General features: G+C 43.6%; 1 protein-coding gene across 1 annotated transcript in view; it reads left to right on the forward strand.

Moving 5' to 3' along the window:
- parp8 (poly (ADP-ribose) polymerase family, member 8) overlaps positions 1-13,301 on the forward strand; it is a 377,525-nt gene that overhangs the window by 351,310 nt on the left and 12,914 nt on the right. Inside the window, exons 20-23 of the mRNA XM_080185528.1 lie at positions 2,652-2,764; positions 4,837-4,909; positions 7,560-7,629; positions 10,636-10,709. Coding sequence (XP_080041654.1) covers positions 2,652-2,764; positions 4,837-4,909; positions 7,560-7,629; positions 10,636-10,709 — 330 coding nt within the window. The remainder of the gene's footprint in view (positions 1-2,651; positions 2,765-4,836; positions 4,910-7,559; positions 7,630-10,635; positions 10,710-13,301) is intronic.

Here is a 13,301-nt window from a genome sequence, read left to right on the forward strand (position 1 = left end):
GACCGGTTATTACCTCCACTATCCACATGTCAGCACCTAAAGCAGGGATAGTTTGGTTCAATCAAGGTAAATTCCCCTGAAGAGGGACAGATGGGACAAACAAAGTCAGAAAGATCCCTGAACAATGAAAGAGACAGATAGTAAGATGAAGCTGATATAGGACGTGTATGCAGGTATCAGGTTGATAACACACATGTAAAGCAAAGAAGGCCAACGTACTATTTGCTTTCCAAATGGCTTGCTCTATCTGCATGCTTGGTTTCAGTGACTGGTGTACAAGGGCACCCTTTGTACATCAACATTTCCCAAACTATCACTATATAAATAACATTCTGCCATTCTGTTTTTCTATCCAAGATGGATATCTTCACATTTATCAACATTATAATGCATCTGCCATGTATTTGCCTACTCGCACAATTGTCTGAATCACTTTGGAGCCTCTTAACATTCTCCTCATGACTCACCTTCCCATCTAACTTTGTGTCAGCAGCAAACTTGGGCGTATTACATTTGGTTCCCTCATTCCAAATCATTGATATATGTTGTGAATAGCGGGAGGCCAAGCACTGATTTCTGTGGTATCCCACTTGTCAAAACCTGCCATTCTAAATAAGTCTATTTATTCCAACTCTCCTTTTCCTGTCTGCTTATCAATTTCCAATTCATGTCAATGTGTTATCCCCAAACCTATGTGCTTTAATTTTGGACACAAACAACCCCTTCTATGGGACTTTATCAAAAGCTTTCTGAAAATCAAAATCCACCATATCTGACAGTTCTCCCTTATCTATTCTACTAGTTACATCCTCAAAAAAACTCCAGTAGGCTTGTTAAACATAATTTCCTTTTCATAAATTTATGTTGATTTTGTCTAATCCTGTTGATGGTTTCTAAATGTCCTGTATCACATCCTTTGTAATAGCCTCCAGCATTTTTCCTGCTACTGATGTGAGGCTAATCAACCTCTAATCTCCTGTTTTCTCCCTCATTTTTTAAACAGTGGGGTTACATTTTCCACCCTCCAATCTGCCAGGACTGTTATGAAATCAACAGAATTTTGGAAGGTGACAATAAACACATCCTTTAATTCCATAGCCACCTCCTTTAGTACTTGGGATGTAGATTATTAGGCCCTGAAAATTTATTGGCTTTCAGGTCCATTAATTTCTCCAGCACTTTTTGTTGGTAATACTACTTTATTTAATTCCTCATTCTCACCAGACCCTTGGTTCCCTAGCATTTTTGGGAAGTTTTTTGTGTTTTCTTCCATGAAGGCAGAACTAAAGTAATTGTTTAATAGCTCTACAAATTTCCTTGTTCACTATTATAGATTCTCCCTTTTCAGACTGTAAGGACCTACATTTTCTCGCAATTTTATATGACTCTTCTTTGGATCTCATATCATCCTTAATTTATTTTTGTTAGCCATGTTGGACCAATTTTCCTGATGTTTTGCATAAAAAAGAATGTATAACTGTTGCATTATATGCATTCAATCATTAATTTCCTATCCATCATCATGTCTTTTAACAAAATTCCCCATTCTATCATTGCCAATTCACTCCTCACACCCTCATGATTTTCTTTGCTTAGAATTAGGAATCTTATTTTGGATTGGACGTGTTCACTTTCCATCCTAATGAAGAATTCTAACACATTATGGTCACTCTTCCCTGAAGGACTCCCCACAACAAGATTACTGCTGAACTCCTTTTCACAGCACAATACTAAATATAGGATAGCCTGTTCCCTGGCTGGTTCCTTGATGTACTGGTTTTTAAAAAATAACATATGTACCAAAGGAATTCATCCATCAGATTATTATTGCTAATTTAGTTTTTCCAGTCTGTGTGTAGATTAAATTCACCTATGATTCCTGTAGCAGCTTTGCTACATGCATTGCTAATTTCCTGTTTATTGCCATCTCATACTACTGTTTAGAGGCCCATAGACAACTCCCACTATTTTTTCCCTACCCTTGCTCTTTCTTAACTCCACCCAGATGGATTCTACATCTAGATTTCCTGAGCCGATATTCTCTCTCACTATTGCACTGATTTCATCCTTTATTAACAACACTACCCTACCTCCTTTGCCTTTTTGCCTGCCCTTCCTAAATACTGAAAACCTTTGGATATTCATTTCCTCGCCTTGGTCACCCTGCAGCTATGGCATGTGATTGTGATCATAATCATACCTACTTACATCTATTTGTGCTGTTAATTCATCTACCTTATTATGAATACTCTGTTGACTCAACTATAGTGCCTTTAGATATGTCTTTTTAACATTTTTACACATTTCTTTTTCTATCGTTGTTTCCCTCTTTTGTGTCTCCCTGCTCAGGATCCCAACCCTTTGCCAAGTTTAAACCTCCCCCACAGTAATGACAAATATCCCTGCAAGGATATTGGTCTCAGTGCTGCTGTGGTGCAACCCATCCAGCTGGCACAGGACCCATCTTCCCCAGAATCAATCCCATTCGAAGAATATTTGAACCCAAATTGATTTTACACAAGATCGAGATCTCCAGCTTGTCAAGCTGTTGGTTTCAGAAGTTGTGCAGTGTCAGAATGTGTCAGCAAAGAACTGATGTATTTACTGTAGTAAGATTGTAATAACATTTGTCACCTTACTCTTTCATGTAGCAACTAAAATTCATGCACACTCCACACCAGTTTTTGCTCCTCAGCAGCCCACCGGCCAAAGAATCCAATTTCAGGGCAGCAAAGAAACTTTATGGGAGCACTTTTGCATTTCAGTGAGTTTTCTTTCTCTAAATCTCTATAAAGATACGAATAATGTCTGTCAAAGTTAAAAAGAGAATTATACAATATGTTATAGAAACATTTCCTTTGTGTTTGCTTGAATATGTGTAAATTGTTTTAACCACAACATTTTGAATATAAGTGCTTGAATAAAAGAATACAGATGAGGGGTCAAAGACAGGGGGTGAAATTTTCCCATCCCACCTGCCACAGGAATCACAGCGGGTGGGACTCGGAGCATGCAAAGATCTTTTGACCTCACGCGGGATTTTCCAGTGTTGGGGCGAGTGCGGCTGGAAAATCCCAACGAGGATCTATTTGTTTTGAGCTCAAGAGGAGTTGTTAACCACTTGGTGTATTTTATACCCACCAAGTAATGTGGGAAGACAATAAAGAAGCAGATTTGCAAATAAATTACTCAGAGATGCAAGAACAATAATATTTAACTGTCTCAATGTTAAATGGACAGTGATTATGTGAAAGCCAGGGAAGGAAAGAAATACATGAAATGTGTCCTGGAAAATTAACTTGATTAGTGTTTGCCTTGCCCAATAAGGATGGAAACTTTGCTAGGTCAAGTCCTGCAGAAGGAAATGGGTCAAGTGGAGGATATCACATTTAGGGAGCATTTTCAGAAATAATGATCATAGTGTCATGGAATTTAGATCATTAATTGTGAGGGAACAATTTAGAACAGCACTATTTATCTGGAGGATAGTTAATTACAGCAAATTCATAAGGGGTCTGCCCCAGGTAAATTGGAGTCAAAATTTTGGCAAGCATGAATGCAATGGGGCAATATTCCGGTTCAGTCTGGGTACATTACCATCATGGGGAAATGGAGGGCAAGAAAGGAGTTGGAGTCAAGTGGATGACACAAAAGGAAAGGGGGAGGGATGGCATTTGATGTAAGTCTGCTTGACAATATAAGGGAGAACAAGCTAAATATAAATACCATGGGGAGACGCGCAGACACAATGCGCCAAGTGGCCTCCTCCTTTGCTGTAACCATTCTGTGATTCTGAGAAGTGTAGTAGACAAACTAAGAGAAAGAAAAAGACAGCCCGAAGACAGATTGGTGGTTAATATGAAAAGATGGCATGGAGGCACTGTGGTTAGCACTACTGCCCTCACAGCTCCAGAGACCTGAGTTCGATTCCCAGCCTGGGTCACCGTCTGTGCAGAGTCTGCACGTTCTCTGTGTGTCTGCGTGGATTTCCTTCAGGTGCTCCGGTGTTCTCCCACAATCCAAAGATATGTGGGTTAGGTGCATTGGCTATGCTAGGTTGCTACTTAGTGTCTCGTGTTAGAGGGATTAGCACGGTAAATATGTGGAGTCACGGGGATATGGCCTAGATAGGTTTGCTGTGAGTGCAGACTTAATGGGCCGAATAGCCGCCTCCTGCACTGTAGGGTTTCTATGATTCTACAAAATCCAGAAGTCTTCTATATAGATATATTGACAATAAAAGGGTTGCCAGAAAATCTCTCAGGCTGATTTAGGAACAATTATCTATTAGTGGAGACAGAGGACATATCTAAGGTACTAAATTAATACTTTGCATTGGTGTTTACCAAAGCTGTGGTGAATGATGAGATTTCTGGGATACTGGACAAGATAAAAATAGAAGAAAAGAAAGTACTAGAAAAACTGGTGGTATTTAAAGTGGTTATGTCCCCCAATTCAGATGCATCCCAGCCTGCTGAGGGATGTCAGTGTAGAAACTGTGGGGGTGCTGGCCACAATCTTCCAGTCCTCCTTAGATACCGTTGTGGGACAAAGGTATTGCTGGCTTGTAAATGTTACAAACACCTTCGTTTGAACATGGGGGAAGGATAAACAATTACAGGCAGTTGGTTTAACACCAATGAAGGGGAAATTGTTAGAAACAAGAATCAGCCAAAATCCTGTTAACAGAAGAGATTGAATTTACCTGGAAGACTTGCACCATAGTTACAGTGGTGAAGGGAGGGAAGTAATGAAAAACTGAAAGCAATTGTTTATTTTGCATCATGTTATGCAATGATTTTTCAGCTACTGAAACTGCTTATATTTTATATCTAGTGGCTCACATATAGAGAACTGGCACTCCATATTAAGGAATGGTTTAATTGTCGCATCAAATACACGATTACAGGTAAGGAAAAGTGTAGCAGAAAAGTGTCCCTATTAAGCATGGTTCTGTAACTCGGTTTACCTCAATGGGCCATGCAGCAAATAATTTTCTATCTGTTAGTGTTAACTGTTAGAAATTTCACAGGCTCCGCACCTGGGGTTTCCTGAAATATGTTCACCTTGCGGGCCCGATTCTCCTAAAAAGAATTTTAAGTGCTGAATTGGCGGAAAAACTGGTGTAATTCACAATTGTTTTATCAGCGGGAATTCACATTCGAACTTTCCCACTCTGTGCACTGCAAAGGTCGCAATCATGAATCTTGTGAAAAACCCACAGGCGGGGTGGGGGGGTGAGACCTACTCTCACCAGAGTCTGACGGTTCCGGAACTCTGTGCATGCGCAGTGGCCTCAATCTGTTAGGCTCCCGTTTGCTGGCCAGCTCGATCACTGGTCAGCCTAGGACCCTCGCAATGCTCTTCCCCCAACCCTCCCACAGCCTGATGGCAGCCCCCATGACTGTTCCTGGGCCAACCCTGACCTCCCCTCCGTCCTGGAGCACCTGATCTGCAGCCTCGCCCCACACTCCGTCATCCTGGCAGACACCACCCGCCCCCCATCTCATCAGACCCCACCTTCATCTGACAGACTCCCCCACCAATGGGAGGAAGATCCAGCCAAGAGGCAGGCCCCCACACACACCCCCCCCACCCCCCCTGCAGATGACCATCCCTCCCCAGGAGACTACCACCCCCACACCCCAGCCCGCCTCAATTGCTGGCCTCCCTCCAGCCCTGACCAAATCCCAATGCAGAGTGGCATCAGGACACTCACCCCACCAATCACCTCTAGGCCCCACTCACAATAGGACCAGCTTAGCACTGCCCATAAGCCCCCACCCCATTGGCACTGCATAGGTGCCCCTGGCCATGGGCACTTTGCTTGTTGGGCAGTGCCAGGAGGCACAGGCTGGCATTGCCAGGGTGCCCATGTCCACCCCCTGCCGCCCAACTCCTGTGGAGGCCCTGATTGCCCCTCCTTCAACCCAGTGGGGCCTTCCACTCGTTCCCCAAATGCAGGGAGTTACTCTAAACCCCATCGGAGTGAAATACTCCTGGCGGGGTGGGAGATGCTATTGGGCCCAGGGAATTCAGCCCCGGGCCCAATAATGACATTTAAATTTCATTAAAAACAGATTAAAATCACTTTATCTGGTCTTCCCACCGGTTTCCAGTGTGGTCTCAATTGCATCTCCTCTCTTGCAGTGGGAGATGCGCATGCATCGGGAATGCATGCGGGAATCCCGCGAAATGGCCGACACGTGCATCCCCCAACCCATCATGCCAAAAAACTAGCACATCACAATGGGAGAATTGGGCCCTATGTGTTTCTCCCCAGTAGGAGTCCCAGATCTTATAATGCTACAGAGGTTCTTTACAAAGTTTTGATACAATGAAAAGTAACATTCTCAATCGGTGTGTTGGCACCATGAGCATCATTGGCCCAGATTTTGCTGCCAAAATAATAGCCTGGTTAATTGTCATCATTATTAATGTGTAAATCATCCTGCAATTCATGGAGAGGAAGAGATAGCTGATGATTTGTGAATAGCCACAGTTGCAGGATGATTTGTGATACTCCCCTCTGATAGCCTCATGAAAACATAATCGCATTCTCAGCCTCACTGAGTTTCAAGAAGCTTCTGCATTCACTCAATAATTTCTAATCGAACTCACTGCAATTGTTAGTTTCTACTTAACAGTGTAAGTACCTTTTTAAATGAGGATATTTATGATCCTGCAATGCGAATTAACCTCTTTGGCCCTGAAAAGGAACAACTTAAACTGTGAAATAAAATTCCTGCCAGTAGTAAATTGATGAAATATCTTGAGCATTTTTATATTTTTTCTTACCTTTCTCTCTTTTCTATTCACCTCCTCAATCAAACTCTTTTCTTTCTGTATTTGATTTGACTTCCAAGCATGAAATTATCTGGACATGATTTCCTCTGAGATCTTGATTGCTCTGACCTGGTTACAATTTTGTGCTGGACCTCTTCCCCTCACAGTCTCAATTTTTAGGCTTGCAGGTGAATGATAAGTCTGGGTAGAAACTCAAACTTGAACAAATTTCAATCTTAGGCGGGAAGGAGGTGTGGTGTCTCCATCTAAAGCTCCCTCCTGACTAGGAGCACTCTGCTTAGGGCCCAGAGATCTGTGACCTTCCTCCCCCTACTCCAATACAATACAGAACATGCCCATCTTCCACCTTGCGACCCCCAGGCTTTCCCTAACATCTCCCATCTCCTTGATCTCTGCCACTTTCCTCTGGTTCCCAGCACTTCGTTCCATCTTCCGACCACTGCAGTGCTGTTCCTGGAATGACTGGAGAGCTACTGGCCAATCTGAATCTCTGCATGTTGTTGCCATATAACAATCAATTAAAATTTTCACCCTTCTGACGTAAGGGAAAAAGTTCTGCCTTAACTGAATGTTCTCCTCATTTTCATACAGGTTACACTGGAGCATCTGTTAAGTATAGTAATGTCTTAATGGTAATGTTAAACATCCAATATGTAGAAGGTTGAATGGTCTGTTTCAATGTTGTAGACTCTGTGTAACTATACAGTCATGTAATTGTTCATTTGCTTATTTTTTCCCTCCAATTTCTACAGCTTCATGGTGCAGTGTACGGGAATGGCATCTATCTTAGCCCATTGTCAAGTATTTCTTTTGGTTACTCAGGCAAGTATATTTTATCTTTAACCAAATTTGATGTTTTAAATCTGAACTGGTGTTTTACTAAACAATCTTCAGATGCTTCATCAATGACCTTCATAAAATCAGAATTGGGGATATTCGCTGATGATTGTACAATGTTCAGTACCATATCGACTCCTTAGACACAGGATTTATTGTTCTTTATTTATGACCCTTCACCAGCTCAGACATAAACCAAAGATGCAAAAGGGAGCAGATGCAGCATTAGGCTTCTTATTTGAGAGTTGGAATCAATGGGTGTTCTTCTGGTTGGCAGTTGGTGACTAGTGGAGTGCCGCAGGGATTGGTGCTGGAGCCTCAACTATTTACCATTTACATAGATGATCTGGAGGAGGGGGCTAATGTAGGGTAACAAAATTTGCTGATGACACGAAGATGAGTGGAAAAGCGAATTGCGTAGAAGGCGCGGAAAGTCTGCAGAGAGATCTGGATAGGCTGAGTGAGTGGGCGAGGACCTGGCAGATGGAGTATAACGTTAGCAAATGTGAGGTTATCCACTTTGGTAAAAATAATAGTCAGAGGGATTATTATTTAAAGGGTGAAAAGCTGCAGCGTGCTACAGTGCAGAGGGACCTGGGGGTCCTTATGCACAAATCGCAAAAACTCAGTCTGCAGGTGCAGCAGTTGATCAAGAAGGCAAATGGAATGTTGGCCTTTATAGTGAGGGGGATAGAATATAAAAGTAGGGAGGTCTTGCTGCAACTGTACAGGGCACTGGTGAGGCCACAACTGGAGTACTGTGTGCAGTTTTGGTCTCCTCATTTGCGAAAGGATATATTGGCCTTGGAGGGAGTACAGAGAAGGTTCACCAGGCTGATACCGGAGATGAGGGGGTTAGCTTATGAAGAGAGATTGAGTAGACTGGGCCTGTACTCGTTAGAGTTTAGAAGGCTGAGGGGGAATCTTATAGAGGCTTACAAGATAATGAAGGGGCTAGATAGGGTAGAGGTAGAGAGATTCTTCCCGCTTAGAAAAGATAGAGAACTAGAGGGCACAGCCTCAAAATAGTGGGGGTGGGGGTGGGTGCTGCAGTTTAGAACAGAGTTGAGGAGAAACTTCTTCACTCAAAGGGTGGTGAATCTCTGGAATTCTCTGCCCATTGAAGTGGTGGAGGCTACCTCGTTGAATATATTTAAGTCACGGGTAGATAGATTTCTGGTAGACAAGGGAATTAACGGTTAGGAGGAAAAAGCGGGAAAGTGGAACTGATCCACTTCAGATCAGCCATAATCTTATTGAATGGCGGGGCAGGCTCGAAGGGCTAGATGGCCTACTCCTGCTCCTATTTCTTATGCTCTTATTTGCATATGTTAATTGATTAATAACAACTTGTGACCTGCGTTTAGGGTACCCCTTGTTTGACCTTTACCAAAATGACATTCAACATAGCGTATACCAGAACTGTGCAGGTGGAGCACAAAATGGCACCAATTGTGCTGAAACCTGGGGCACCATGGAGCCTGATTTTGAATGTAAATGCCACCCTTATCTCCTCTTAATTCCCTCCCTCACCAACTACCCCACTCCCCTTCCAACTACCCCACATAAACAACGAACTTTGAAGTGGGTGGAAGTTCTACCTTAACAGACCAGTCAGAAAATTTCAATGAAAGGCCAGGAGCTTGCATATCTGGATTTGAGGCATTCCAATGGACTTCCATCAGTTACAATGAGATATACTGTGTGGGTTCTTAGAATTTAATAGTTTTACAACGCGTTGTATGTAGTTTGAACCAATAGCTTGATCCTCAAAAGACTTTTAGCAATCTTCTATTGATTGGGATTAAAAGCACAAATTAGTCATTAAATGATTAATTATTTGGTGATACAGAGCTTGAGTATTGTTGAAAAAGAGACATGCTGTCAAAGCTTTTTGTCTTGCACTCATCGGAGAGAATTGCAAGAATACCAAATTTCAAAGGGCACAACAATTCATGCTACATTAGAAAAGGGTGCTGATTGGTTGGCAATTGATAGAGGCATGGCCATTGACAACGCACCTGGAAATAGCGATTTCTCCAAACTTTGTACTCAAACCAAGCAATTTGACCCTGTTTTGTCAAAGCGTTGCCATAAGGAATATATAGGGAGCAATTGTTTAGATGAAAAATGTGCAATTCTGTTTGCAAAGAACAGGACTCTGTATATGAATGTATGTAGTTTCCAGCATATGTAAATGAACCACATTGCAAATCTGAGTGATAACCATGAACTGGTTGTTAGTATAATTCTTAGCACCAATGGATTGTTTAGTGAGTGTTGTCCAATCATGGGATCACATCTAATGTTGGAACTATATTCTGAGGTTTTGCAAATGCAAGCTGGTTGAGGATAGTTTGGCACAATTTTGTTTGCTTTTTCAGAACAATTGATCATGTGGAATACCTTTCCATTGTTATAAAATCCATCCAATAGTACAAATAAGACAAACAGCTTGGATCGTGTTTGATCAAGTCCAAGATGGGACGTATATCATTATCTTGACAGTTTGGGATCTGGTTTATCCCTCATGTGAGGACTCTGATTGGACTTAGAATCATAGAATCCCTACAGTTCAGAAAGAGGCCATCTGGCCCTTCAAGTCTGCACCGATCTCAAACCCACCCAGGCTCTATCCCCATAACTCCACCTATTTACCCTGCTAAACCCCTGACTCTAAGGGGCAATTTAGCACGGTCAATCAACCTAATCCACACATCTTTGAAGTTAATTGGCTTTTTTGATTAGGAACAAAGTACCAAAAGGTACAAACTAAAAGGGGAAATGGCCAAAGCATTGACATAATTTCATACTGAAAGTACCACTTGGTTTATTAATTTGTCATTAAAACTGTTTTGCATTTAAATCATATGTTACAGTCTTCTGCGACAGAGAGATTGATTGTAGGCTGTTTTTAACATAGAGACACAGTGATGTTAACCATCTTCTTGTTTTAGATGTTTAAAGTATTTTGCTGTGTGTACCCTCTAGGGATGAATAAAAAGCAGCAGAAGGTGGCAGCCAAGGTTGAACAGCCTTCAAACAATAAAGCAGCCACTTTACAGGTAAAGAAGTGGCGGTGGGATGGATCATATGTTGCACTATTCACACATGGGTCCTGATTTAACCATTGTGTCGCACCCATTTTCAGGCGCAAAAACTTGTTAAGTCGCGCATGAGACGATTAGCACGATCTGAGATTGCGTCCGTGCAGATGCCCACTTTATCAAGGCCCGAAAATGGCTGCAATCCAAACTAAATTGACTTAGTGAAATGGATGCCCAATCTTACCTGCAATTTCCCCTTTACCATCGCATTCGCCTACCCAGATTTGGCACAAAACAGAATGCTCAGCAAAGGTCTGTTTCGGTCGCTCCAGCTTTTGAAGAGGTAACTTCAGAGCTTCTAGTGGCTCTCTATCTCAGATCAGTGGTGGAGTGGGTGTGGGGGTGGGGCGGTGGTGGGGGGTGGTGGGTGGGGAGGTGGTGGTGGGGGGGGGGGGGTGGGGGGGGTGTGGGGGGGGGGTGGGGAAGTAGGCCAGATCATTCTCTTCTGGGGGGGGAGGAAGGAGGAGGTAGGTCAGATGTATCTCTGGTGAGGGAGAGGATGGAAGGAGGCCAAATGTTTCTCTGGTGGCGGCGGCGGGGGGGAAGGAAAGCCATATCATTCTCTGTGGGGAGGAGGGGCCACGTTGTTCTCTTGTGTGTGGGGGGGGCGGTCCTGATCATTTCTGGTGGTGGTGGCGGGGGTGGGGGGGGGGGGGAGGAGAGGAGGAGACCAGATCGTTCTCTGGTTGGAGGGGGGAAGGAAGTGGATCATTCTCTGATGGGTGGAGGGGAGGAGAGGGAGGGCCAGATCGCTCTGGGGGGCAGAGGCGGGTGGAGAGGAGGATGAGGAGGCTAGGTCGTTCTCTGGTAAGGGCATGGAGGGAGGAGGAGAAGGCCAGGTCATTTGCTGGTGGAGGGAGGGATGAGGAGGAGGAGGCCAGGTGGTTCTCTGGTGGGGGAGCGGGGTGCAGGGACAGAGTGGGGTCAGCCGCCACTTTGTGGGTGATCAGTGGAGGGGAAAGGAGTTCATTTCCACTCTGCAGGTGATTGGTGGGTGGGGGGAGAAGGGGGCAGGGGGCTGTAATCAGTCTGGGTAGTGGGAGGATGGGTAGTTATGCTGTGGAGGTGGGACGATGTCTGTGGGGGCCATTGCTCCCGCCTTTTGCTCCTGAACTTCTTCGCGGACTAGGAGCAATGTGACAGGGAGCATTTTTCATTTTTTTTCTATCTGCGCATGCGCAATTGAAGACTCCAAGCAGAGCTGCAGTGTTTCAGGTGTGTCGAGCCCCCCCCCCCCCCCCCCCCCCACAACGTAATTCAGACTCACAATTTTTTTCAGGCTAAGTGCATATGAGGGCACTGAGAGCAGATTTCCAAGTCGGAGCTGAATTGCGTTCAGATTCAGCACTTAGAATGAAAATGGTAAAATCAGGTCCATGTGTTCACCATACATTAAGTGATATACATAACAATCCACTCTTTCTTAACTTGGTCAGCTGGGTCTTGAACAGAGGAGGCATTTAACACGTACTGTGTCAAGACTCTGCATTGGAACTTAGCCCGTCCCAGTCTTTGTCTAAAACATTAGACAAGGGTCGTGGGTGGAGAGGGGGACTGGTGGTGTTGAGATGGCGGCGCGGGCTCATTGGGCCAAAGGGCCTGTTTCCTGGGCTGTTTTTTTTGTTCTTTGTCTCCCATTCCTTTCCCAATGTGCAAAAGAAATGCTCATCCTATTCATTTTTGAAAGCCAGAATTGCATGTGCCTCCACTGCACTCTTCAGCAGTTCATTCCAGATCCTGATACTCGCTGTATAAAACGATATCTTCTCATGTCACCACGGATTTTTTCTATTTACCTCTGGTTCTCTGGTTCTTGACCCTTCTCACAATGGAAATGGTTAGTTTCTCTCTACACTCTAAAGACCTCTCAACACCTCTACAGAATCTCCTTTCAACTTTCTCTTCTCTGGATAGGATAACCTCCATTTCTCTAATCTGTCCAGGTAACTGAAATTCCATACTTGCCAACCCTTCTGAATCTGCCTGAATCTTCAAATGAGCTTCCCAAAAGTGGACAGAATACTTCTTTTGAGGCTGAACCTGTGCTTTAGAACATGCTTGCTTTAATATATCTCTTTCATTAAGGCCAGGACCCCACTTGCCTTTTTAATAAATTTTTCAACTTACCCCTGCCATCTTCAGTGATTTGTGCACACATATCCTGAGCCTGCACCTCTTCAGATTTGAACTCTTTATTTTAAGTTGTTTTTTCCTCATTCTTCCCACCAAAATGTATCACTCACATTCCGCTGCAATAAATTTCATCTGCCACATATCTACCTGTTCTATCAGCCTTTTCAGGCCATCGTGAAGTCAATCGCTATCCTCCTCACGGTTCACAATACTTCCAAGTTTTGTGTCATGTGCAAATTTTAAAATTGTTCCTTGTACAGCCAGGTCTAGGTCATGCAGTTATATCTGGAAAAGCAGTGGTTCTAGTACTGACCCATGTGGAACCCTAATGTATGCCTTCTCAGACGAAGAAACCAACCATTCATCTCTCACCACGGGATCTTCCGATGGTTCTGTGACAGATCAGAAATCTCGCTG

The sequence above is a fragment of the Carcharhinus amblyrhynchos genome, chromosome 1, assembly GCF_965287045.1.
Source record: "Carcharhinus amblyrhynchos chromosome 1, sCarAmb.v2.hapA, whole genome shotgun sequence".
Taxonomy (NCBI): domain Eukaryota; kingdom Metazoa; phylum Chordata; class Chondrichthyes; order Carcharhiniformes; family Carcharhinidae; genus Carcharhinus; species Carcharhinus amblyrhynchos.